This window comes from Geosmithia morbida (assembly GCF_012550715.1).
Source record: "Geosmithia morbida isolate 1262 chromosome Unknown scaffold_2, whole genome shotgun sequence".
Classification (NCBI taxonomy): domain Eukaryota; kingdom Fungi; phylum Ascomycota; class Sordariomycetes; order Hypocreales; family Bionectriaceae; genus Geosmithia; species Geosmithia morbida.
In genome coordinates, this window is record NW_023336189.1 from 531,278 (window position 1) to 557,365 (window position 26,088).

The 26,088-nt window shown below is 58.2% G+C and overlaps 9 protein-coding genes across 9 annotated transcripts; 5 read left to right on the forward strand and 4 right to left on the reverse strand.

The window, feature by feature from the left end:
- Positions 1-174: 174 nt before the first annotated feature.
- Positions 175-1,495, forward strand: GMORB2_3814 (RAB protein; the record flags this gene model as incomplete). The annotated part of the gene is made up of 4 exons (XM_035465790.1): positions 175-240; positions 311-375; positions 449-578; positions 653-1,495. The coding sequence occupies 4 exons, from the start codon at positions 175-177 to the stop codon at positions 1,493-1,495; spliced, it is 1,104 nt and encodes a 367-aa protein (XP_035323627.1).
- A 1,046-nt stretch (positions 1,496-2,541) lies between these two features.
- On the forward strand, positions 2,542-5,193 carry GMORB2_3815 (beta-mannosidase; the record flags this gene model as incomplete). Its single annotated transcript, XM_035465791.1, has 2 exons — positions 2,542-3,084; positions 3,145-5,193. The coding sequence occupies 2 exons, from the start codon at positions 2,542-2,544 to the stop codon at positions 5,191-5,193; spliced, it is 2,592 nt and encodes an 863-aa protein (XP_035323628.1).
- A 334-nt stretch (positions 5,194-5,527) lies between these two features.
- On the reverse strand, positions 5,528-7,827 carry GMORB2_3816 (uncharacterized protein; the record flags this gene model as incomplete). Its single annotated transcript, XM_035465792.1, has 2 exons — positions 5,528-6,991; positions 7,807-7,827. 2 exons carry the CDS (start codon positions 7,825-7,827, stop codon positions 5,528-5,530), a joined length of 1,485 nt encoding a protein of 494 aa, XP_035323629.1.
- Positions 7,828-9,013: 1,186 nt separating this feature from the next.
- GMORB2_3817 (Necrosis inducing protein (NPP1)) lies at positions 9,014-9,898 on the forward strand (the record flags this gene model as incomplete). Its single annotated transcript, XM_035465793.1, has 1 exon — positions 9,014-9,898. The coding sequence occupies one exon, from the start codon at positions 9,014-9,016 to the stop codon at positions 9,896-9,898; it is 885 nt and encodes a 294-aa protein (XP_035323630.1).
- A 196-nt stretch (positions 9,899-10,094) lies between these two features.
- GMORB2_3818 (Ornithine cyclodeaminase/mu-crystallin family) lies at positions 10,095-11,210 on the reverse strand (the record flags this gene model as incomplete). The annotated part of the gene is made up of 1 exon (XM_035465794.1): positions 10,095-11,210. The coding sequence occupies one exon, from the start codon at positions 11,208-11,210 to the stop codon at positions 10,095-10,097; it is 1,116 nt and encodes a 371-aa protein (XP_035323631.1).
- Positions 11,211-12,843: 1,633 nt separating this feature from the next.
- Positions 12,844-15,004, forward strand: GMORB2_3819 (malate dehydrogenase (oxaloacetate-decarboxylating); the record flags this gene model as incomplete). Its single annotated transcript, XM_035465795.1, has 5 exons — positions 12,844-13,149; positions 13,286-13,478; positions 13,557-13,853; positions 13,928-14,171; positions 14,236-15,004. The coding sequence occupies 5 exons, from the start codon at positions 12,844-12,846 to the stop codon at positions 15,002-15,004; spliced, it is 1,809 nt and encodes a 602-aa protein (XP_035323632.1).
- A 735-nt stretch (positions 15,005-15,739) lies between these two features.
- GMORB2_3820 (putative serine esterase (DUF676)) lies at positions 15,740-17,312 on the reverse strand (the record flags this gene model as incomplete). Its single annotated transcript, XM_035465796.1, has 2 exons — positions 15,740-16,639; positions 17,118-17,312. 2 exons carry the CDS (start codon positions 17,310-17,312, stop codon positions 15,740-15,742), a joined length of 1,095 nt encoding a protein of 364 aa, XP_035323633.1.
- Positions 17,313-18,027: 715 nt separating this feature from the next.
- On the reverse strand, positions 18,028-19,698 carry GMORB2_3821 (Protein of unknown function (DUF2413); the record flags this gene model as incomplete). The annotated part of the gene is made up of 2 exons (XM_035465797.1): positions 18,028-19,031; positions 19,113-19,698. The coding sequence occupies 2 exons, from the start codon at positions 19,696-19,698 to the stop codon at positions 18,028-18,030; spliced, it is 1,590 nt and encodes a 529-aa protein (XP_035323634.1).
- A 1,892-nt stretch (positions 19,699-21,590) lies between these two features.
- On the forward strand, positions 21,591-25,627 carry GMORB2_3822 (uncharacterized protein; the record flags this gene model as incomplete). Its single annotated transcript, XM_035465798.1, has 2 exons — positions 21,591-24,861; positions 24,993-25,627. The coding sequence occupies 2 exons, from the start codon at positions 21,591-21,593 to the stop codon at positions 25,625-25,627; spliced, it is 3,906 nt and encodes a 1,301-aa protein (XP_035323635.1).
- Between the last annotated feature and the right edge of the window lie 461 nt (positions 25,628-26,088).

The following is a 26,088-nucleotide window of genomic DNA, read 5'->3' on the forward strand; positions in this document are numbered from 1 at the left end:
TTGCTGCCGCCCGTCTCGAGATAAGAATCTTGTCGTCTGAATCACCCACATACGCAAGCATCGCACAACCGGAGGCCGCTGGATACACCACCGAAAAAAAAAAAGAAGAAGCAGGAAGAAAAAAATACAGATCGGAGACCCCGCGAGCGATAGCATACATACACACACGCCACGATGACGAGACCTCGCAACTCGTCCGTCGCCAGCGAGGAGAGCGGCGGTACGGCGGTGCCGGACCAGGTGGGATGGTCTTGCCAAGAGAAGCTGATACACGCAAAGACATGACTGACTTTATCTGTGCGCACTGCAGGAACTCGGGAGCATGTATGACTATCTGGCCAAGATTATCCTCTTGGGACCCAGTGGGACGGGCAAGTAAGTTTGGCGACGCACCTCTGCAGCTGTAACCTCCCGATGATCTCCTTCCGACCTGACAGACAGAACACAGATCATGTCTTCTGCACCGATTCGTCAAGAACGAGTGGAGGGTTCTATCGTCGCAGACCATCGGCGTCGAGTTTGCCAGCAAGATAATCAAGGTCGGCACCGGTTCGCGGAGGAAGCGGATCAAGCTCCAGGTAGGACGCCGTCACGCGCACACACGCGCATGCACACACAGGGGAGCTTCTCTGGATGCTGACACGAAGAAAAGCTCTGGGATACAGCAGGCACAGAACGTTTCCGCTCCGTCTCTCGTTCATACTACCGTGGCGCCGCGGGGGCTATCCTCGTCTACGACATGTGCTCGCACGCTTCGTTTCGATCGCTCCAGCCCTTTCTCAACGACGCGCGCGCCCTCGCCTCACCCAACCTCAGCCTCGTCCTGGTAGGCAACAAGCTCGACCTCGCGGCCGAAGAAGAACAGCGACAGCGGCAAGACAGCCTGATCGACACAAGCATCCCGACACCCAGCAGCGTGGGATCCACGTCCACCATGGCGACAGCCATGGCGGCCGGACCCCCCTCGGCGGGAATCCCCTCCAGCTACGCGACGACGACGGGGTCTGTGCGCGACTGGAGCGGCTCCATATCCGCGGGGAGCACGACGCACCTGCGCGCTACCGTGGCCCCCGAGGGCCGCGAGGTATCCAACACGGAGGCGAGCCGGTGGGCCAGCACGGCCGGCGTGTCGGTCGTGACCGAGGCCAGCGCCCTAAGCGGCGAGGGCGTAGACGAGATCTTTGGCCGGCTGGCGCGCATGATTCTCACCAAGATCGAGCTGGGCGACATCGACCCGGACGACCCGATGAGCGGGATCCAATACGGCGATGGCGGGCAGTGGAACTCTGCGCCCAGCGACGGGGGCAGCATCAAATCTTCCACGACGGGTGTCACGGGCGACGACCTCGGCGGCGGGGGAGGCGGCGGTCCCGCTTCCGGGCTGCGCAGACGCCGACGCGGTAAGAGCCGCTCGCAGAACTGGGGCGGCCTCAGGGAGTGGGAGGAGGTCTTCACCCTCAGCAGTGGGCGGAGGAGGGGAGGCGGTTGCTGTTGAGGCCCGCTTCTTCCCTTGTCCTCCCTGTCCCACCTTACGGCACATGCTCTACGTACTTCATGACCCCTTTGTTATTCTCTTCATCTCTCCTTGTTCCCCCTTTTCATACTGTCCGATCCGCTCTCTTCTTTTCTTCTCTTCTTCTCTTCTTCTTCTTTTCTCATATCACTTCTCTTGACAGAAACTGCTGGGACGATGGATGGCAGCATTAATTGAGGAGGCATAAGCTGGAGTGTTGGATTCCATTGTTGAGCAAGCGTTGAACGTGTTCTCTTTTTTCTTCTTTCTCCTTCCATTACACCGTTCTTTGCTCCTTTTCTCATCTTCCTTTCGTTCACTCCTGCGAGAATAGACCTGTTTTTTTTTTTTTTTTTTTTCTTTTCTGGCTGATTCTTTTCATTTGCCATTTCCACCCTCAGGCGGTTGACCAAGGTAGCACATTCCATATTTCACTAGATGGCAGGAGAAGAGACAGACAGAAAACTATATGCTGTCTTTGAATACTCTGTGTTCCCTAGGTATCATGGTTGTCAAGTTACATCATTGGCCATCATCACTGGTGGGAATGAGTATCGACATGGTCACGCTTATGCATGGAGGGAGGGGACCCGGCCCCGAGAATGAAGACCCCTACATAATAAATGTACTGATATTGATTGATTTATTACTGTTATGATTATAGAGGCTTGGCGCTGCTGCTTGCCCCTCACTGAGCCCCTCTACGCCCCTCTCCAACGCGGGGGGTTCGCTCAGTGCCAGCGTAGGCATAACGTCTGATCTGGTATTTCGATAACTTGGACATGGGTTCGTCTGGGGATGGGGGAAGGTGCAGACCATGCAGTCAATCATAAGGCAAGCGACTGCTCTTTCCTTTTGGATGTTTGTGTTTCAATGCTACATACATTTGTGTATTTCCTATGACAAAAACATCATCTTCCCCGCTCTCTCCCCTCTCACACAACCATCTCACAACCATCCCTCTCATCGTCAATTCATCATCCCCTGGCCTTCAGACCGGCCCGGTCCCCCGATCCCCATCAGACGTCATGTCAACCCACACCGTCATCCCCATCAATGAAGATTGGCAGTTCAGACAGGCAAATAGTGAGGACGTAGATGACCCAGCCCACGATTATCTCCCCGTCAGCCAGTTCCCCACAAACGTCCATCTCGACCTGCTCCACCACAAGCTGATCCCGGACCCGTACATCGGCAAGAATGAGCTGCAGGTCCAGTGGGTTGGCGAGACTGCCTGGACGTACCGGACCACCTTCGGTACCCCTGAAGATGGTCGATCGCTGCTGCGCGACGACAGCGTAAAGGCTGTTTTGGCCCTCGACGGCCTCGACACCTTTGCTACTGTCATGCTCAACGGCACTGCTGTTCTCGAGTCGGACAACATGTTTGTCCCGCAGCGCGTCGACGTGACGGAGCAGCTCCGGGACGATGAGGAGAACGAATTGGTCATCACTTTTGACAGCGCGCACGTACGTGGCTGGAGGCTCGTCGAGGAGCATCCGGAGCACAAGTGGGGGTGTTGGAATGGCGACGTTTCTCGTCTTGGTGTCAGAAAAGCACAGTACCACTGGGTATGTGACGAGATGGAAATACCCAAAGGGTGGGATGTTATCACTGATGGAAAACAATAGGGCTGGGACTGGGGCCCTACATTGATCACCTGTGGTCCTTGGAGACCTGTCAACCTTGAGATTTACAAGTCAAGGATCGCCGATCTGTGGGCTGGTGTAAAGGTCGACGATGACCTGGCTGCTGCCCAGGTCACTGCCCGTGCAGAGATAGAAGGCCGCGCTGCAACCGTGCGCTTCGACATATCCCTGAATGGGGAAGCTGTGGATTCCCAGACAGTTGACGTCGCTGACTTGGCAGCAGCCGAATTCACAATTGAGAAACCCGAGCTCTGGTATCCCATTCGATATGGGAAGCAGTCCCTTTACGAACTCAAGGCGACACTCCTGGATGGCGCGGACGAGATTGATTCTTCCGCCAAGACTATCGGGCTTCGCAAGGTCGAGCTAGTCCAACGTCCCCTCGTGGCCCAGACAGGGACCAGTTTCTTCTTCAAGGTCAACAACATCCCCATCTTCTGTGGGGGGAGTGACTGGATACCGGCAGACAACTTCCTCCCTCGCATCTCCAAGGAGAGGTACCGCGACTGGGTGCGTCTGGTGGCAGAGGGAAATCAATTGATGCTCCGCGTATGGGGCGGTGGCATCTACGAGGATGAAGCCTTGTACGAGGCATGCGACCAGATGGGCATACTTGTCTGGCAAGACTTCATGTTTGGCTGTGGAAACTACCCTGCGTGGCCGGCGTTGCGTGAGTCCATCAAGCTCGAAGCGACGGTCAACGTCAAGATTCTGCGCCACCATCCGTCCATTGTCATCTACGCTGGTAACAACGAGGACTACCAGTACCGCGAGTCTGAAGATCTCACCTACGACCCCCAAGACAGGGATCCGGAGAGCTGGCTCAAGACTGACTTCCCCGCGCGCTACATCTATGAAAAGATATTGGCCGACGTGTGTGCCGAGCTGGTTCCCGACGTACCCTACCACTTTGGCAGCCCGTTTGGTGGGAAGGCAACATCAGACCCCACAGTCGGCGACATACACCAGTGGAATGTCTGGCATGGGACGCAGGAAAAGTATCAAGACTTTGACAGGCTCGCCGGCCGTTTCGTGTCCGAATTCGGAATGGAGGCCTTTCCCGACATCCGTACAGTTGACCAGTTCCTGCCAAAGGGGCGAGATGACCCTGACAGATACGCACAGTCATCAACAGTGGACTTCCACAACAAGGCCGCCGGCCACGAGCGACGTCTCGCCCTGTACCTGGCCGAGAATATCCGCTACTCTCCGGACCCGTTTGAGTACTACATCTATTGCACTCAGCTTATACAGGGCGAGTGTCTCGCATCGGCCTACCGACTATGGAAGCGTCAGTGGAAAGGTCCGAGGAAGGAGTACTGCGCGGGAGCTTTGGTGTGGCAGACGAATGACTGCTACCCCGTAACTTCGTGGTCCGTCTGCGACTACTACCTCCGCCCCAAGCTAGCTTACTACACGGTCAAGCGGGAGATGGCGCCCATTTCTCTAGGTATCAAGCGCCGCGAGCACCAGCACATGAAGGACCACGACGCGAACGGCCCCATAGAGATACGGACCGAGATTGCAGTGTGGGCGTCAAATTTGATGCTTGACGATCTGCAAGTCGATTGCGTCCTGAAATCCTGGGATGTCGAGACGGGCGAGGAGACATACTCGGACACGGTGGCCTTGGATATCACCATTCCGGCGAACCAGTCTACCGAGATCGTCGCCGTGGATGTACCCGTTGCCAGAAAGAACGCCGGTCTCGAGGCCCGCACCGTAGTGGCCGCCTACCTTGTCGAGAACGGCACGCAGATTGCCCGCTATGTCAACTGGCCGGAGCCCCTCAAGTACCTCCACCTCCAGAAGCCAGAGGATCTCAAGGTCCTCCTGTCGGACGATTTGAAGACCGTCTCTCTGTCGGCTGAGGTTCCTGTGAAGGGACTGGCACTCGGGTCTGAAGATGATTCCGTCCGCTTCAGCGACAACCTTGTCGATCTCGTCCCCGGTGAGGTGGTTAGGGTGGGCGTCGGGGGTGCGTCAGAGGGAACAGAGGTGACGAGCCAGTATCTGGGCATGGTGAATTGATTTGTACTCTCGGCTATCTTGTTTCGAGAAGTGCAACGAATACTACTGGTATGGATAAGATGGACAGCTATGTTGTAATGGACGAGAATTGATGCAGATGAAGCTAGAATGAGCGGTCTATATTAGCACATCAAAGTAAACAAAAAAAAAACAAAAAAAAAAAAAAAAGATACTCTGCTGAACAGTCACTTCATATAGCCGATACCAGATGGAAGAGGCCAGGGTGAAGCAACCGCTGCTAATGATAAATCAAGACGAGCGTGATGAGAAACAAGGAGAGAGAGGGGCAGAAGTGAACCGGATCACTTTGGGTACCTCGCAAGGAGAGTGACAGCTAAATACCGAGGTAAGTTGCACTATTCCGACCATGACCAGCGTGTACGCCGAAATAGGAGAGAAAGGGTTCTCGATGACCGGCATGAAGCAGGAAGGGGTGATGGCCGACGTCCAAGGTGCCCCCCTCACTGATGTCCCAGACACCCCTTGCCCACTCGCATTGGGCGGCATGCCGGAGATATCCGGGGACGGTGTAGGTGACGTCCATGTAGGCGCGGACGAAGGTGCTGCTGCTGCACAGGGCCTTGAGGGTGCAGCCCTTGCAGCAGATGCCGTACTGGGCGGGCAGGTAGGTCTGGATCAGCGGGGCAAAGTGGTCGGGCATATCGGCGAGGTGGGGGGTCCCGCGCTGGTTGAGGGTGGAGGATGTGTAGTGCGGGTAGGTGACGGAGACCATGAAGCGGCGGCAGAGGGCCTCCTTGGGGTGCTCGTAGCCGGGCGGGGGGCTGCGCAAGGCGCCCAGCCTGTACAGCTCAGCCCTGGCCCAGTTGACGGGGACGATGGACTTGAGGAGGGCGGCGGCCCGGCGGTGGGGCTCGGCGTCGTTGTAAGGCCCGGCGACGGGGAGGGGGAACTGGCCGAGCAGGCGGCGCAGGCGGGCGACGCTGCTGCGCACGGACCTGGCGAAGCGGCTGAGGGCCTCGACGCGGAAGTCCGGGTGGGTGCGCAGGCAGTTGAAGCAGGCGCGCTGGACGGTGGGGATGAAGAGGAAGTGGCCGAAGCCGCCGCAGTTGACGCAGTCGGAGCGGGCGAGGGCGCGGTCCAGGTCGCCGACGGTGAGGGTGAGTCCCATGCCGATGGCGACGACGGCGCGCAGCCCCCCGAAGCCGTACGTGGCCACGCGGCGCAGCGGAGGCGAGCGGCCGGCGAGGGAGTGCGCGCGGCGGTTGACCTGGCGGAAGCGCAGGAAGGTCTGGACCGGCATCCAGCCCATCACCATGGTCAGCAGCTCGTCGGGAAGGCGGTCCAGCTCGCCCAGATCGGCCTCGTGCGGGCCCGCCAGCAGGTGGAGGAGCCCCTGCTGGGCGATGACCTCGCGGAACCAGCTCCCGCCCGCACCGGGGACGCCCATCTGGTGGAAGTCGTTGCGGACGTGAGTCCCGACCCGCACCCTGGCTGCCTCCTCCGTCTCCCACGGCGGGACGGACCCGGGGGCGGTCTGGAAGACGGCCACGATCTGGGCCTGGACATCCTGGGGGACCGGTACGTCCGGCAGGTACTCCGAGGCGGTGCGCTTGAGACCTGCCCACGCCTCGGGGTACCACGCATAGTCGGCGTCCGCTCCCCCGGCCCCGGTCCCGGTCCCGGGCTGTGCGTTGGCGTGCTCCTGAATCTGCAGCGTGCCCATGACTTCCTGGACCGCCTGAACCAGGGTCGAGTCGTCTTCGCCGCCGCCGCCGCCGCCCAACATGTTGGTGTCTACGGTGATCTCATCCTGCGTGGCGTCGGCCATAGTCACGTCCTGATTGGGGCTAGCATGCTGCTGCTGCTGCTGCTGCTGTTGCTGTTGCTCCGCGTCAGATTCCATGACGTCGTCATCTTCACCTTGGAGATATATAACACTCGACTCACTTTGCGTGGAGGGGGAGGGTGGCATGTAGGATGAGTCGCCGTCTTCTTCGAAGTCGGACTCCCCCCCAAACGAGAGCATCCAGTCTTGTCCTGGGCTGCCTGTCATGGCTGGCGGAAAGGATGTTAGTAGAATAAGAAAGAAGCTGTTGTTGATAATTGGGTGTTTGTAGGTGTGTGAGATGATGATGGAGACGATGGGGGCTGAGGAGGGGACTGTGCATCATTATATATTCAGAGCTCTCGAGCGATCTTCGCGGTTGCGTGAGATGAAGCAACTGATGATGAGGAAGGACAATGCACCACCCCCTCCGCCAACCCAGCGGAGAACGACACGGGGTGTGAACATGACACAAAGGGAGGGGGGACAAGAGCGGAAACAAGAGATGATGCGGACAAGAGAATGTTTCAAGAACATGAACGACCGAAACAAAGAATATGCCCCCTAGGGAGGAGAGGGTGCAAATGACGGACGTTGAAAACCAAGCGATCGAGTAGGAGAACAAGGGGAAATGTTTCGAGAGCAAGAAGAATAATTCAAACAATGAGATGAACTGCGCCCCAAGAATTAAGACAAAGAAGTGCCCATGGAACGATGCGGCGGCGGGACGGTGATGAGAAGAACAAAGGGGCCTGTTGCCCTATGACAATACTAGCATGTTGATACATCAATACATGGTTCTCCGATGGCTTACACCGACTGAATACGACGGCCTTCCACCTGCTCATCTAGAAGCACCACTTATTATTACAAGATATCACATGCAGCTGTCACAGGTATCACCGGCGACAAAGGTAGAGATGGGCCTGGGACGACGACGACGACAACAACAACAACAACAACCGAGATGGAAAAAATAAGATGAAGAGGACTGTGTACAAAGTCTCCCTTTGGTAATAGCAGTTGACATGAATGCGATCGTAAAGATTGAGGTCCGATCCCCCGCATACACGACAATTGTGGTTCGTAGATATATATTATATACGAGCACGGATCACATTGATAATACAGAATACGCAACTCGTCTCATGTACATGTATTCTATGAACCCCGGGGATTGATCCATCAAGCCACACACGTACGTCCAAATACCCCCACGGTTCAAAGTTTTCGCCCATCTTCTTTTTTTCTCTTTCTCATATGATTAGCTGTCATCTTGACCATCGCCTCAGTCCCGGCCAAGGCCTACTACCGGTAGGGTTCCCACCTACATAGTGTCATCGACCACGTCGTCCCCCCCGCGCACGTGCTAAATCGATTCGCGCCAGGGAATCTCGCATCGTGCATGTACGGCTGGGTCATGTCGATTGCTGACATTTACAGGATAGATCGACAGGCACCCACCTGGCTAAGTAGTATTGATATTTCCAAGTTGCTCGCCGTAGTACATGTACTAATATCTCGGCGCGACGAGCCGGTCGGGGACTGCAGTATACTATACTGTACTTGCATGGCTCTCAAAGTACTAGATATCATGATGAACCCATTGACCCCTCTCCATCCGACTTGCCTTTCGAGGACAGGTTTTGCTGGCCGGTCGTGGGGGAGGGAGGGGAAAGAGGGGGGTACGCTGTTTAAGACCGTGCCAAGGGAGGAATTCCCATCTCTAAACTAGTCAGGTCCACAGATAGGATCACGAGTATAAGGGGCAACGAGCGCCATTGGAACATCCGACGGAACAGAATCCATGTCACGGTGGCTCCGTATACCAAACATGATTATATATATAAAGACGGCTGAACCCCAACCCCAGCCCCAGCCCCAGCCCAGCCAGCCCAGCCCAGCCAGCCCAGCCCCCTCCTCTTCCTTCTTCCTTTTAGTTAGCCAGGAAAAGTTTGTGTATATCCTCCAGGAATTTCTTGTCATTCTTCCGGTTCCTTCTAAATCTCCGTACGCCTCTATACATTCCCCGTCATGCAAAAGACTCTTGTTGCTCTGGTAGCCCTGGGTAGTGCTCAAGTCCAGGCCACGCCCCTGTCCACTGTCCGGCGTCGCGACATTATTGAAGCTCTCCCCGAGTCAGCGTCGGACGACGAGCTCAGGTTCCAGCCGCAGCTCGACTTCGACTCGGACGGCTGCTACCAGACCGCCGCCATCTCCCCGGATGGTACCTGCAACCCCGGCCAGGACGCCACCGGTACGCCCCAGGGGAACTGTCGCGACCCTCGCCAGCTGGAGAGCAGCAACACGTATTCTCGCAAGAGGTGCAACAACGGCTACTGCGCTTACATGCAAGTTCCCTTGCCCCTCGAGAGGATAGAGAGAGATGGAGGGAGGGGAGGGGAGAGAGGAAGATTGGACTGCATTGCCGATGGCAGCACCATACCGAGACTGACGAGAGCAAACAGGTACGAGCACTACTTTGAAAAGGACCAGGCCGTCTTGGGAAGCTTCCTGGGCGGCCACAGGCACGAGTGGGAGAATATCGTCGTCTTCACGCAGGCCGGCAGCACGGTGCGCGTGGCCCCCTCATGCCACGGCAAGTACGACGGCGCGAGCAACGAGTTCCCCGTCGACGGCACGTCCCCGCAGCTGGTATACCACAAGGACGGTGTGGCCACCCACTGCTTCCGCTTCGCCAACGACGACGACATCTCCAACCCGGCGAACCCTACCGGTTCCTTCTTCAAGGCTCCCCTCGTCGGGTGGGACTCCTGGTCCGACGAGAGCCTGCGCGACACCATGCTGTCTAACTGGAGCGGTGGCGTGGGGCCCAAGCTAGACGACGAGTTTACCGACTCGCTCAGGGCTGCTGCCGGTGACTATGTTCCTGGCTTCGACCCTTCTGTCGATGAGTGAGAGGTTCTGTCTTTCGGTGCATCCTCTCCGACTGCTGGATATGTATGTACGCGTCTTTCCCCCCCCCTTGTTTTTTTTCGGTTCGTTCTCTAAACTGCTGTCGAGACATGATGTGTTGGCGAGAGGGAAACGGGTACAGTCCAAGCCAGGGCAGATATAAAATTCTATAATGAAGGAAAAGAGTAACTGTCACCGATTAAAAATTAGACACCAATGTTCCGACATTCTTCTCCTTGGCCAGGTCTAGAATCTTGCTACCCGACACCAGATCGGTGACGCTGACGCCCACGCTCTTGTAGACGGCAAAGCCGTGGCTCGTCCAGGCGTCCACCTGCGCAGGGGAGAGTGCGCCCCGGGGGGACGTGGGCCTATCGCTCTTCCAGTCCAGCACCTGGCCCACCTCGATGAGCTGTCCGTCCTCCAGGGCGGCGCCGATACCCTCGCCGGTGCTCTCCCTGACCTCGTGGCGGTTGTCGACGAGGACGGCCCCCTCCTTCCGGGCGGCGTACCTGAGGATCTCCGGGTCGAGCTCGATCATCTGGGGCTGCCAGGCGCCGATGGCGGAGATGAGCGGGTTCCTCCTGCGCTCTCCGCCGCCCAGGACGTCGTCGAGGGAGAAGAGCTGGGCGGTTGAGGGGACGGTGCAGAAGATGACGTCGGCGCCGGCCGTGAGCTGCGCGAGGCGTTCCTTGCTGCCGGGCCGCGAGGAGTCGAGGAAGGTCAGCTCGGCCGACGACTTCCAGTACCTGCCGTTCTCCGCCTTGAGGGTGTCGATCATGGCCGACGCCGTCGACCCGGAGCGGTTCACGGCGACGATGCTCTTGATCTCGGAGCCGCGCAGGGCGAGCGCCAGGCGGATGTGCCAGAGGGCCTGCTTCCCCGCGCCGAACACGAGGATGCTCTCCGTGTCGCGCCTCCACATGTAGGGGATCAGAGCGCACAGCGACGTCCGGAAGGCGGTGACGCCGGCGGCGTTGACGAGCCCCTTGGGCGCACCCGAGGCGTCCACGAGGGAGAGCATGCCGCGCAGGGGGCTCTGGACCTTCCCGCCGTCGGCGTCGAAGGCGGGCGCCGCGTCGACGATGATCTTGGTGCCGACGAGCTCCGGCGACGTGAAGGAGCGGAACAGCACCTTCTGGCCGTCGGGCCGGTTGACCACCCCGGCTACGGGCTGGTACTGGCCCTCGTTCTGGACCGAGACGTGCATCAGCGACTGCGCCAGGTCCCGCTGGAAGTCGAGGATCTCGTCCTTGGAGAGGCCGATGAGCAGCTCGTGCACGGCGGAGTCGCCGACAACGACGAGGTCGGACATGATGATCTGCCGCGGGGTAAAGGGCGGGGTGGGGGAGCAATAGAGAAGGGTGAGGCGATTTATGATTGCACGCAACACTGCCCCGTAGAGCTGTCAGCGTTTATTGTATGGTGGCTGCTACTGTGAAGGGGAGAGATGGTAGGAATGTACAGAATCACGCAGGGCCCGCTATCACTTGAAATGTACATCGTCTACGAAGAAACCGAGCCTGGAAATCATGCCGGTCCCAGGCTCCGATTGAGGTCCGGTCTGCCCCCGCCGCTTGACTTCGGATCGTACGAGACACTGACAGCGTGCGTGTGTTATAATATTAGCTGAACCGCCAGCCACTCGGCCCATGCGCTGCGCTTGCGCAGATTCGTGATTCTGAGACGTACGATCCTGGAACATGATTGAATAAAGCAGTGGCTTACAATACAACCTGCAATACATCACCTTGACCGCTTTGCATCCCAATCCACCGTCTGCCACCTCTACCACTGAAGCATTGACGAATATCCCGTGTCATGGCCCGGATGTACAGACGGGACGCCCCTCCGGCCGTAATATTATACTCTCCACAGGCGTTCTTACAGGGTCTTGCAGGGCCTTACAGGGTCTTACAGGATCTTACAGAGGACTGACGGCGGCTTACAGCGGCTTACAGCGACCAGCCCACCCCAGCCCCCCGCCCGCTAGGATGAGCCCGGGCCTGGAATCCGGGCCGACCACTGCGCCGATGGTAGGGAGCAGGAGCAAGGGAAAACTCACGGGGAAAGTGCAACCCGCGACAAATTTTCCCCCTCACACAAACATCACGAAGAAGGAAGAAAAGAACAAGGACGTGCGGGGACGACGATGAACGACGACGACGACAACGACTGCCGGGCGTGAGCTGCGTCACACATGACGGCTATTGTCTCTGTATATCCGCTATACGAGACATGGGCAATGTTGGCCGTCCGTCGTGCACGCTCTCTCTCTCTCTCCTGGTCGGTACTCTGTCCGGTCATCTTCGTCACCGCTCCCCCTCCTTGATTCTTTCATTCTATCCTCCCTTCGTGCGATTCGCAGCGTTCCTAAGCGAGCCACTCGTACCTCATCTCCCACGAGTCTTCTCACGAAGATCCTCCGCGTCGAGCACGTCTTGTGTGAGGCGTTGGAGGCCGGCTGGCGACGCGAATATGGCGGACGGGCTTCTACAGCTCGTTCTGCCTAGCTGCAAGACCAAAGATATCCTGGACCATCATAGTCCGCGTCCGTCTCCAAAATCTCGGTTTTGTTCCTACACGGGCGAGGCTCCAAGAGCTCCAACAATTTCTCTTCTTCTTCCCCTTCCATCTTTCTGTCTCCTGTCTCTCTCCTTCTCTTCTTCCCCTCCCCCGAGAGCGAGTGCAGGCAACGTTTGTAGCGTCATAGATTGGATGTTGATTGGGTATTAGCTGTCATGTTAAGCTCATGCCGATTGAGCCGAAGACGTCACTTCGAAAGGGAGGTGCATATCTTAGAATCAATCAACGATCCTCTCACCAACATCACAGAATTTGCGTCTCTTCACCTATCTGCTCTGCTGTACGTGTGTATGCGTCGTTACTGTTACCATTATTGAATCTTGGTTGAAACCAACACCCCCCCCCCCCCCCAAATCATAATCATGTCGCCCGACGATAAAACCAAGCATTCCAGCTTCTCCCACTTACCCCTCAGCACCAGCGGATCCATCGACTGTGCCCTCAACGGATCCGCCCTCCTCAGCTCGCCCTACTTCAACAAGGGCTCTGCCTTCTCCGCTGATGAGAGACGCCAATTTAACCTGGCCGGCCTGCTACCTCAATGTGTTCAGACGCTCGAGCAACAGGTCCACCGTGCCTACGAGCAATACTCGTCGAGATGTGACAACCTGGCCAAGAATACGTTCCTGACGTCACTCAAAAACCAGAATGAGGTCTTGTACTACAAGGTATGCGGATATTCATTCTCCCCGGGCTCCCTTTGAATAGAGAATAGAAGGAGAGAAATTCAGGGGGAAAAAAAGAAAAAAGAAAGGGATGGGGGGGGGGGGGGCTCTTGAGGGGAAGGGAACTGAACATCGACAGCTTCTGCAAGACCATATCAAGGAAATGTATGGCGTCGTATACACGCCTACCGAGGGAGACGCCATCCAGAACTACTCAAGACTGTTCCGCAGACCAGAGGGCTGCTTCCTCAATGTGAATGACCAGGACCGCGTGATGACCGACCTGGCCCGGTGGGGGGCCGCCGAAGACATTGACTACATTGTCGTGACTGGTGAGATTTTATTTATTTATTTTTGCAGTCAGCCCACTGTCCTCCCTTCCTTTCATCTCCCCTGACACACCGATATAGATGGCGAGGAGATCTTGGGTATCGGCGACCAGGGCGTCGGCGGCATCCTCATCTCGGTAGCCAAGCTGGTACTGACGACCCTGTGCGCGGGGATCCGCCCGAGCCGCACCCTCCCCGTCGTTCTGGACTGCGGGACCGACAACCAGGAGCTTCTGGACGATGAGCTCTACCTCGGCCTCCGACAGAGGCGTGTCCGCGGTGTCAGGTACGACGAGTTCGTAGACACCTTCGTCACGTCTGCGAGGAAGCTGTATCCCAAGGCGTACATTCATTTCGAGGACTTTGGCCTCGACAACGGTGAGTTGCGGAGAACCCGTCACTCGTCACTGCCAGTACCCACCTATCTCGTACTCACAAGCATCCCTGCCCAGCTCGTCGACTGCTCGACCAGTACCGTCCCCAGACAGCCTGCTTCAACGACGACGTCCAGGGGACGGGGTGCGTCACTCTGGCCGCCATCATGGCCGGCCTCGAGGCTAGCAGCCAGAAGCTGAGTGACCTGCGGATGGTCGTGTTCGGCGCAGGTACCGCCGGTGTCGGCATCGCTGACCAGGTGCGGGACGCCATGGCGGCAGAGGCCAACATCAGCCCGGAGGAGGCCTCGAGGCACATATGGTAAGTATCACTGCCATCCGATACCCCCCAGATACGATTGTGCGAAAGCTCACGGTAAGTCCAGGCTGATCGACAAGTCGGGTCTCATCACGACCGAGACAGCCTCGTCGGCCGCGCAGAATCCCTTCCGCAAGGACACCTCGACGTGGACCGACGCGGGGACCGACCTGCTGTCCGTCGTCGACGCCGTCCACCCCAACGTCCTGGTCGGCACGTCCACCGTCCCCGGCGCCTTCACCGAGTCCGTCGTCCGCACCATGCACAGGCACGTGTCGCGGCCCATCATCCTGCCGCTGTCGAACCCTACGCGACTCCACGAGGCCAGGCCGTCCGATCTCCTTCGCTGGACGGACGGCCAGGCCCTCGTCGCCACCGGATCGCCCTTCGAACCCGTCGCCGGACCTTGGGGATCCGGCGGCGAGGACGTCACGATCGACATAGCCGAGTGCAACAACTCGGTCGTGTTCCCCGGCATAGGTCTGGGGTGCGTCCTCTCGCGCGCCTCCCTCCTCACGGACCGGATGCTCGTCGCCGCCGTCAAGGGCGTCGCCGCCCTGAGCCCCACCGAGTCCTGCGCCACGGCCCCGCTGCTCCCGGACGTCGTCGACGTGCGGAAGGTGAGCGTCCGCGTCGCCCGCGAGGTCATACTCGCCGCCGTGGAGGAGGGTGTCTCCACCGTAGAGGGCGTCCCGTCGGCCGCGGACGAACTCGACGACTGGATCCGTGAGCAGATGTGGGACCCCATCTATAAGCCACTGAGGCCCGTTGAGCTCGCAGGTGCGTCTAGGAGTGCGAGGGGCCAGCTGCGCCAGTTTGGATCCGTGATTCGGTGATTTCCAACTCGCGTCATGGCATGACGACGCTCCAAATCACGTCCCCCGGAATACAGCGTAGCGGATAATCTATAGTGAGATGATGTGTTACGGAAAAAAAATCCTACCCTCTTTCCATCTCTTGTTTGGGACATGGCAACGAAAGACAGCCCGATCCCATCTTTCTTCTTCCTTTCAGCTCACGGCCGAGAAGTGGCTTGCACAGTGCCGGAACTGAAGATTTGCCCAATTACCCTATTAGGAAATATTGAACCCCCCCCCCCAGTGTAATATAATTTCTTGCTTTTTTTTTTGGACGGCCACCGCGGCATGTGGGTAGACGGTACGTAGCTATCGATGGGAGAGATCTCTATATGATTGACGATGGTGGTCAAAGAGTCAGATGTGTGCATATCAGTCTTCATTATTCGTAGCGGGACAGCTTCACGGGCACATACGGGGTGATAATACATGGAGGCCGATGAGGAGTCAGGAAACAGGAAGCAATTGATGGGGTACGGACGTGTACATTTAGCAAACAGAAGAACATTGGAACAGCTCGACATGCCTAAGCGGCACTAACACACACATCTCTCATTACCAGCGACGACAGACCGCCTGTCTCGTCCTTTTGGCTAACGTCCTGTCGACAGAAGACCCCAATGCAGTCCGGCATAGACCAGTTCCTGCCCGCCAGTGATCCGGTCCGGGCTGGACGGCGGCGACAGGCCCCGAATTCCTCTCCAGCGGTCGATTCTATGGACGCATGGGCATGAGGTTTTCGAGGGTGGCGACGAGCGAGTTACGCAGGATGCGGTAGTTGTTGTCGTGGGTGGAGGCAAACTTGCAGATGGAGCGGTGGTCGGCGCTCATGGGGGCCTCGAACTCGTTGACCAGGTCCATAATGGCGGAGCTTTTGTCGACGATGAGGGAGCGGAAGTGGCTCATGATCTCGGTCTCGTAGAAGGAGCGGATGTCGAGGCGGGACGAGAGCCAGAAGAAGTCGTCGTTGATGGTCCTGACGGCGGCCGAGTTGCGCTCCAGGTCGCCGACGTAGGCCTTGTCGAGGGCGACGGCGCGCAGGAGGATTCCGAGCAGCCTGGCCGAGTCCGCGCCGCGGTGCGGCGTGGCGAGGAAGTACATGGACGCGAAGCGGCGGGCGATGTCGCGGTGCTCCGGGTCCCGGACCGCTCCGATGAAGGCCCTCTTGGCCACCAGCCCACCCATGCTGTGGCCGATGGTGATGATGCGCGTCCCCGCGCCCCGGATGTACGGCGACGTGGCAATCTCGGTCAGCAGCGACATGCCGAACTGGTGGATCCCCATGCAGTCCGTCCCGCTGCTGCCCTTCAGGTACCGCGAGTCGTAGCCGAACGTCGAGATCCGCACGCCCCTTCCCATGATAGCCGGCTCCTTGGTCAGCCATAGTGGCCAGAAGGAAGACGGCGAATGGCCCTTGCTCCACGTCTTCCTCGAGTCCCCCGCCAGTCCGTGCACCATGATGATGTCGATCTTGGGGTCTGGCGGCGAGTACACTAGGCTCAGTCCCAGAGCACCTCGGGTCGAGCCGGCAGCTTCGCTCGGGGGAGGCGCTTCTACCGCCGACACCGTGTAACCGTTGTTGGGCCTTGAAGTGACCTTGCCTCTGCCACGAAGCTGCAGCGGAGATCGATATCAGCCCTCAACCACGTTTTCAATCTGCAAGTGTGGTACCGCAAGGAGGGCCTAGGTTGTACGAACCATCATGACTACTCAATAATCGAACCGCAAAGGACGATCAATGCTTCATATATAAAAGTCTTTGTGAGTATGTAGTTATTGTGGGGGGGGGAGAAGAAGAGAAGGAAGAGAAAGCAATGTGTCGTCTCACGTTGATCTTGCCCAATTCAACCATGAAAATCGCGGCAAGCAACCGCCCTTTTTATCCCCAGATTCTTCACCCTCCAAGCGCCCGATTAAAGACTGTTGACCCGACCAGGAGGCCTGCCATGAAGAATCTCGGAGGAAGGAAACAGATGAGAGGTCCAAGGTCCCACTCAAAATCACATAATTGTCCCTGCCATCATTCCGTTAAGTTTCTGTACGCGCCTCCATATTACTATGTACATGTAAGCTAGAGAGCCTCCGAACATACATGACCGCAACCAACATCCATGCACCGTCGGATGCAAACCTCTGTATGGGCCAGACGCACCATGCAAGCACGCTTTCGCAGAGCTTCTCGGACACCAACGGGGCAATGTGGCATCAGGAGACTACGCGACCCGTCCGTGGTCGAGACACCAATGGCCGTGACCGCGGTGGAGCATCGATGCACGAACTGCAGCATGACAGGGTCCACGGCGAAGCGCGTCGAGAACCGCGAGACGATCATCTCCCTTTCCTTGCTTTTCTCTTCCCGCCGGGGACCTTGCTCCAATCAATCAGTATTGGCAGATCTCTGTGCCGGGCTGACCCAGTTCCGTTGCCGCCATGATCTCGTCTTCCGCTACTGCAGGAATCATGATAATAATAGCCGTACGCGCTGCCACGACGCCAACGCAAGGGGCTCACCATCACCAAGATGGCTAATATTAGAGTCCACACCCGCGCTTAACACTGCACGTCACTGCAGCCAAGACGAGACGATGGGTCCTCTCCTCTTCAGGCAGTCAGTTAAAACTCATTACCATGAATTCCTGAAGAAACATTCAAGGTATAGATAGCTACCTTCCGTATGACTACGTACGAGACGGAACGGAGTTAGGAATAGAATAATTAATGTTTATCCAACAACCTCCCCCCCCCCCCCCCCCCCCCCCCCCCCCCTCACACACGGGGGGGGGGGGGGGAGTAATTCCAGGACAGATCTCGTAGTAATAATAGTATCACTACAGATTAGTGGAGTCGTAACCAGGGTTCGGCACTGCACCTCCCCCCCCCTTAAAAAAAAAAAAAAAAAAGGAGAGATGCGCACTGATCAAAAAGTAGAAAGAGCGTGTTGACCGAGATGAAACAGAGTTGGTTCCGACAAGAGAAGAGTGAATCCCCCTCGTAGTCTAGTACTAGAGCAGACCAGCCCTCGCCGCCTCCCCGGCATTGTCATTGATCAGATCCTCGACCCTCTTCTTGCCGCGGCCGAGGCCGCCCTCTCCGACGCCCATCCTCCTGGCGACGTAGCGCTGGGCGACGACGCCGACAGCAAGGCTGAGCTGCTCCTCGATCCACTCGGCCACCCACTCGCGGGGGTCGACGCCGCCGCTCTCGATAATCTCCCTGATCTCGTCGGGCAGCTCGTCGGCAGCCGGATAGTCTGAGCTTCCATCTCCCTCCTGCTTGTTCTCGTCGCCGCTGCCCTCGCCGTCGTCGGTGGTGCGCGGGGTGAACTGGGCGGGGACGTCGAGCCAGCGGGACCAGCGGGCGGGGATGGACTGTGAGATGGTCGAGTACTCAATCTCGTGGATGGGGTCGAGGACGAAGACGGCGAAGCAGACGAGCTCCTCGTTCTCGGACTGGTCCTGCACCGCCGAGGAGTCCTTGTCGGCCGACGCGGACGCCGTCGGGGCAAACAGGGCCTTGTCGGTGTCCGTCGTGATGGCCTGGACGGACAGGAACAGGTCAGACGTGCGGACCGGGTTCGTCTCGCTGACGGCCTCGGTGGCCCGCAGCTTGGCCTCTGCCAGACCGCCGTTGGCCGCGTAGTACTCGCTGGCGTAGGCATCGGCGCCCGCGCGGCAGAGCTTGGTACCCTCCACCAGACCCTTGATCAGGCCCAGCTCGCGCGGCGAGTCAACCTGTCGCCACCAGGGACCGTCCTGCCATCCCGCAGAGGCGTCGGCCGACCGGCGGGAGCTGCTCTCGTGCCCGCGCTGGATGACCAGCAGGTCCCCGCCCTCTACCTGCGACATGACGCGGGCAAAGGTGGCGTGGATCAGAGGGTCCAGGGAAGGGTAGCCGACCAGGTCGTGAGTGATGTGGATCAGGAGCCGTTCGTGCGAGCCGATGGGGGGGGCCAGGGTGTGGAGGATGTTGGCAAACGTGGGAATGGCGCGCTGACGGAGCTCGTCGCCTATCATGCTTCTGCGTTAGCCTCGCGTCGCCGGTATATAGAGGGTGAACGGGAAGCATCTCACGATTCCCATGTCCTTACCGTAAGTGCGCAGGGTGCCGACATCGAGTCCCTTGATGCCCCTGACCTGCTCGGCCCACTTCTGGGCTTCCTCGTTCTGCTGAATCTCCTTGTACGCCGCCTCGGCCTGCTTCATGGCAGCCGTAGCCGTAGCCGTAGCCGACGAAAGGAAGCCACCCCACCATCCGCCTCCGGCAGCCTGCTGCGTCTCGGCCTGCTTGGTGTGCTCGGCGCCGCCCTTCTTCTCCGACTCGTGCGGCTCGGAGCTGGTCGCACTGGGGGTGAGGCTGGCCTTGAGACTACGAGCGCTGTCGGTCGACTTGCGGCCCACGAGGGTCGAGGCCTTATCGTCGGCGGCGGGAGGTGTGGCCGTGGAGCGCCTGCCGTCCTTTATGCGCGGCGTATGAGGTCGGGACAGGTCCTGGGCGGCGAGCTGGGACTCTAGGTCGGCGAAGGGGTCGTCGCCCTTGGCCTTGGAGGCGGAGGGGCCCTTGTTCGTCTTGACCGCCGTCGAGGGCTTCTTGGCCTTGGTGCCGTCCCCGATGCCGGAGAAGAGATCGTCGATGTTGTCGTCGGCCGTGGGGGCCTTTGTCTTCTTGGATGCCATGGTGTGTGCCGACGAAGGAGTGGGAAAAGAGCTGTGATGACGGATGCCGCGCAATCAGGAGGAGAATCGAGAGCAAGCTTCTTCCCCCACGAGTCGAGACGACGGCGGATCAAAGTGGGGAGTGCTGGGCCGTGGACGGGAGATAGCAGGTATGCGGTGCTACCAGAGGCCGTTGTTGTTGTTGTTGTTGTTGGATACTGAGCCGAGGAGCCTTGAAGGAGAGTCGCTAGGCTGTCGTCATGAGGTCGGTATAAGTGGGTCCGACGGTGGTCAGTGGTCATTGGGCTGTTGTTGTCTGCAGTCCGTCTGTTGAATCCGTTACGTGCGTATCACGGGTACGGAGTACTATTACCAGTACGGTGTCGCACCCCTACGGTTCTGTACCCCGTAATACTGCGTGCTGAGAACCAGCGTGTTCTATAGGCGGTGGCTACGGAGTACTGACAGTGCACATATAAGACTGTGACGGCGGGTAAATCTGCTGGACGGGGTAACTTCGGCTAAGTGTTCCCGTGCACTTGTCACCGGTATCATTGGTAGATGTATTAGAGTATTACTATGGGGCCGTACCGAGACGGCTTCTGGAGCTTCATTGGCCTGTGGGGCGATGCACTACGGGGCCATCTGCCTTCCATGGTAATGTGCAAGGAATTACACGCAATTATATGACACCTATTACAGGGCATTCTCCCAGGGCACTCCTACAGAGCACTCTTACAGACAGACCCCTTATGGATGATAGCAGCTTAACAGGTGCTGTATGCAGTAATAGGGAGTGCCCCAGGTGCTTCTTCTCCCCCTAATTGAGCCACCATTTACACCTGCCACTGACCGCATCGGTGCGGTCACAAGCCACTTGAGGCTTGGAAGGTGGCTTTGTTGATTAATAGGATCCGTACTTGTACATGTAGTAAGAAAGAGCGGCAATCGTCTCACACAACACTGATCAAACCCTCACCCGCCCCCCCCCCCCCCCTCCATTCCCTCATATCAGTTGCCTCACGCACCACATCCTCATCATACCTCTCTTCATCTGTGTCCTCCCGATGATATTTCAGAGTCCATCAGGATACTATCCGAGCTGTCTGTACTGTCTGCCAGCCTCTGCCACCGCAAGAGGCTCTTGTCAAATCTCTTAACACATGACACGCCCTCGCATATAGCGTGCAGCACAAAATTCTCACCCTGACTTCAGCATCCACGTCACTGCTCTGACGACTCTGATTACAGAGACGTAGAGTTCACCATTCGTCTGCTCACCTGTCCTCCGTCCTCTCCTTCTCTCTCTCTCTCCTCTCTTGACAGACGTCGGGCATCTCTCCTCCCCGTGGCACCGCTTCTACTCATTTGCGTACAAAAGGGTTGCTCTGTCTTATTAGACACCCCCCTGCTCTCTTACACTTGGCTTTAGCGCTCTTATCCGCTAGTCACTTTTCAATCTTTCCCCCAATTCAGTGGTCCGCCAGCGTCACACGCAAAACCGCTTATTGCTACTCCTACTACAACTACATCGCACACACACACACACACACGCACGCACGCACGCACGCACACACACACGCACGCACACACACACGCACAAGAAGCAAACCTCACCTCCACTTAACCCTCCCTTAAACGCAATCACCAACAACATCATAGCATTCTCCTCTCCCCCCTGACACTTCCCGCACATGATGGATCGCTCATCGCGGCGGTCTTCGATTCGTCGCCCATCTCATGCCAATTCTGCCTCGCCACCCCCGTCTGCTCAAGACTCGTCTCTGCGTAGACACTCTAGTGTTAGCCCTGTGTCGAAGACACACTCTTGGCATCAGTCGTCACAAGCTTCTGCTTCCGGTCCTCCCCCGGCCCGGCGCACTTCCAAGGCCAGTAGCAATCACGAGCTCACCATGTCTACTCCTGAGCCACGCCACGACTCTGCCCTCACGCGCCAGAGGTCGAGGGTCTCTGATGACATGGCTGCCGATGGTCCCGACGGCGACGATGGCCCGACAAAGGGTGGTCACAGTCTCCGTCGCAGGGCTCGCGTGAATTACGCTACTGAGCTGATTGATGACGATGTCACTGTCCCTTCATCTACTTTGGCAGCGCGCCAGAAGAGACGCAGGCAAGAAGATGCCCTCCTGGACTCTCCCGATGATTCTCATCATCCCAAGGCACGTGGTTCATCTCTTGGGGTGGATACTCCCAGCGGCCGCAGGCGCAATCCGTCACGTCGTCTCACCGAGAACTCGAAGCCTGATTATTTTGACGGCGTCGATGGTGACTTCGGCCAGCATCATGATTCGGACGAGGAGATTCACGACACTATCCAGGTCGGCCCCTGGACGTCGGCTTCGCCAAGCTCGTCGTCAAAGAGCGGCTCGAGGAATGGGAGCATCTCCCATCCTTCCGCTTCGTCACCGCTCCAAAATGCGTCCCGCCATGTATTGGATGCTAAAAAGGCGATTGCTGCTACCACGGACGCTGATGCTGGGCCCAAGGCTGGGCCTGAGGCTTCCATCGCCAATGGCGACAACACTCACAAAACGTCAACTACCAGACCCAAGAATGATCAGCCGGGAGAACAATCCACGGACCCCAGCAGACAACTCCAACATGAATCAAAAGAGTCTCAACAGCCTGCCGTCTCTACGAGCACGCCGCCTGCTGCTGACGCCCCTGCTGATTCTTCTTCCTTGGTCCGTCGCTCCCCGGACGGCGGGTCTAGGGCCCCACCGACGCCTCCCACCAATCAGGACGGCAAAGACACGCCGCACACTCATTCGCCAGACCCCATCCACAACGGCCACAAGGACTCTTCAGCTGTTGCTGCTACTAACACTACGAGTCTCACTACCTCCTCCGACAACTTGCCTGGTGTGAAATCAGAGCACCGCAGCCTGTCCATGCCTTCTGCCGTAGAGCCCAAGCCTAGTTCTACTGATGCCGCTGAGGAGGGAGAGCCCCCCAAGCATCCTTCCGCTCAATTGACAGCCTTGGAGAAGAATTCTGTGGACCCGTCTGCTGAGTCCCCTGCCGCCCAGGATGCTTCTCTCACTGCCGAGACTCAGACGAACGATGAGCCAGACGACCACAAGGGCTCCTCGTCACCCAGAGACACTTCCATGGCAGATACGCCAGCCTCGTCCCCCGCAAAGGATTGCCAGAGCACGCCCGTCGAGTCGCCCACTCCTGCAGCAGACGCCCCCAATGAGGTCGAGCCCTCCAAGCTGGCCAGTGAGCCTGCGGTGGGAACTCCCCTCAAGGAAGAAGTTGCCGTCACGCGCAGCGAACCTGTTTCGGATCCCCGTTGGTCAAGGCCTCAACCCGTCCCCCAGGGCCGCTGGTCGCATCTCACTCCCTACATTGACGGTGAATACACCGTGTACCCTGAAAGGAAGACGGATGAAGACGATGCCAGTGAGGATCAGTCGCCCGAGGAGCAGGAATCCGGCAAGGAAGCCACCGATGCCGATGCTCCCGCCGACGATAACGACGATGGCGTGGACGCGCCCGTCACCGAGGCTCCCACGCCAGCTCTGAACACGCCCACCAGGGGATCGCCCGTTCCCGAGGCGGTCGAGACGGTCCTCAACTCGCCCGCCCCTGCAGGCGAGGAGCCGGAAGAGGCCGACGTGTCCGATGCTCAGGATGACATGGAGAGGAAAAAGTACTATCGGTACCGCAAGCTACGCGATCCTGACGAGTTTGTCACGGCCATCGAGAATTACGAGGACATGACTACCAGCGAGCTGTACGACGCCTTGCAGGCCATCAACCTCTCGCTCGTCGGCTGGCAGGATGAGTGGATCGAGCTCGGCAAGATTGTCGACGACTACGAGAACGCAACGCGTCGCCGCATCGCCGATGCCAAGTACGAGACGCGCACGCGCAACCTGCACCAGCACGGCATCAACTACGAAGAACCCGACTTTGTCGTCCGCGGCTACAAGGCCAAGGAGAGAGAGCCCATGAGCGAGACGCGCTACCTTCAGAGGCAGGACCGCATCATGGCTGCCACCTACGGCTTCGAGTATGACCCACACCCGTCCAAGATTGGCCGCCAGAACCCAGAGATGCAGCAGGCCGGTGTCACGACGCGTGGCCGTGCCCTGCGGAACCAGCCCAGGCAGACTGTCAAGGCCACCGAGTCCGACCCCAACGTCGTGGGCAAGAGGCAGAGGAAGCCCGTCCAACCGTACGACATGGCCGCGACCCACGACAACAGCCGCGCCTCGAGTCCCGTCGGCCGCGGTGCCCGACGACGGAAGACGGCCAACCAGGACAGCACCAATAACGACGATGTTCAGGCCAGCTTCGCGTCGAGCTTCAACGACAACCACTCGGACGGCGAAGCCACAGGGCCGGGTCGTCGCCGGAGAGCTGGTAGGCCCAGGGCGTCTCGCGGCACCGGTGACGACTACCTTCCCAGCAGCAATCAGGCGAACGCCCAAGAGGAGACTCCCAGAAGCTCCGGCCGTCGCGGCAGACCCCGGGCCTCGGCCAAGTACGATGACCAATGGTCCTCCAGCCTGGACGCGGAGCCCAAGCAGCAGCAGCAGCAGCAGCAGCAGCAGCAGCAGGGCCGCCATCTCCTCACGCTCAAGCTCCCCAAGGGCCAAAAGTTCAGTCAACCCTCGTCCATCACGGACAACGGGGACTCGCGCCCGTCTACGGCGTCATCTGACTCGACGACCGAGACTGTCGAGTCGTCGTACTCGCTCCGGCCCAAGCGCCAGAAGCGCTTCCGCGACGAACCCGAGGATTCACCAGCCCCTGCCGTCCAACCTCCCCCTCGGAAGAGGAACAGGCGAGCTGGACCTGCGGCCGGGGACGGCGACGAGGTCATGAAGACGGGAGCACCGACGCCGGCTACGGCCACTCCCAAGGCAGCCGCCACCGCCGCCGCCACCACCACCACCACCGCCACGTCCGCCACGGCCACGACTACTCCCACGGCTGCGACGCAGAAGTCGGGTGGTGCTGGCAGCGCCTCCGCGTCTTCTCGCAAAGGCCACAAGATCAAGATTATGCGTGCGTCGGCCGGACCTCCCGCCCCTCAGGAGCCTAGCCGCAACAATACGCCCTCGTCACAGCTTGCTCCTGAGGGCGGAGATGAGCCCACCAAGGACTATAAGGCCATGACTAAGTCGGAGAAGATGTCGGCGTCCATGAAGAGTGAGTTCCCATACCCATACGCACACATAATCATCTTCTTCCTCTCCTGCCACTGTCGAAAGATGCGGGGGGAGGATATGAAAGAGGGGGAGAAGACAGAGAAGGAAGAAGAATGCACTGACACATGACAGACCGCTGGGCAAACGGCAACATGGCAGGCGCCGTGGAGAAGCGCAAGGCCACTCTCGCGGCCAAGAAGGCAGCCCAGGTAGCTGCCGACCAGAGAGTCGGCCCCATCGCCCCCAAACCAAAGGCCAAGCAGGCCAAGAAGGAAACGGCGCCTCTGCCGGGGGAGAACCCGGCTTTCATCCACTCCCATCACCACCAGGCACCTCCTCTCCACCCTCAGCCCGGACCTGGCGGCCCTCCTCCCGGCGCTCATCTCCACCACCAGCAGCCTCACCGGCAGCAGCAGGTCCATCACCAGCAGCCGCACCAGCCTCATCCTCATGCCGCTCCTCTACCTCACCATGCTCCTCTGCACATGGGGCCTGTTCCTCACCAGCAGCAGCAGCAGCAGCAGCAGCAGCAGCACATCCATCAACACCACATGCACCCTCACCCTCACTACGCCCCCCCCCCTCCTCCCCCTCCTCCTCCTCCTCATCCTTCTCAGGGTATGCACGGGCACGGACACCCTCACGCCCATGCGCACCCTCACCATATGGCGCACCAGCAGCATCCTCATGCTCATACGCCGCAGCATCGCCCTCACACGCACCCTCACCATGAGTACCCTGGTATGGGGACGTACCCCACGTCTTGATGACTCTTACCCCTCGGCTCTTTTTTTCTTTCCTAACAGGGCTCGCCTTGTTAAACTCTCCACCTTTCTAGTTTTGTTTTAGTCTTTCTAATTTTTTTCTTTTGGGCTCTTGACTTTGTTATTGTTGTCATATCCCACTAATTGAGAGACCCTGTATCAATATCTAGCCTCTAGCCGAACGACATTTTCATTCTCACCTTTTTTTTTCAAGAAGAAAAAGAAGGAACTCTGCTTTTTTTGTTTCCCGCTGTCTTTTTTTCTTCCTCTTTACTTTATCTCATTGTTCATTTTCCTTTTTTTTCTTCCTAACATTATTGTACAGGAATCATGAATTCTTGATCATAATCCAAAAAAGTCACCTCTTTCCGAGTTTTTTTTTTTTTGAGATATTTTTTTCTATTGTGTTTTTTTTTTTTTTTTTGGGTGGCGGGGGGTTGTTTAGTTTTTGTTTTATATTTTTT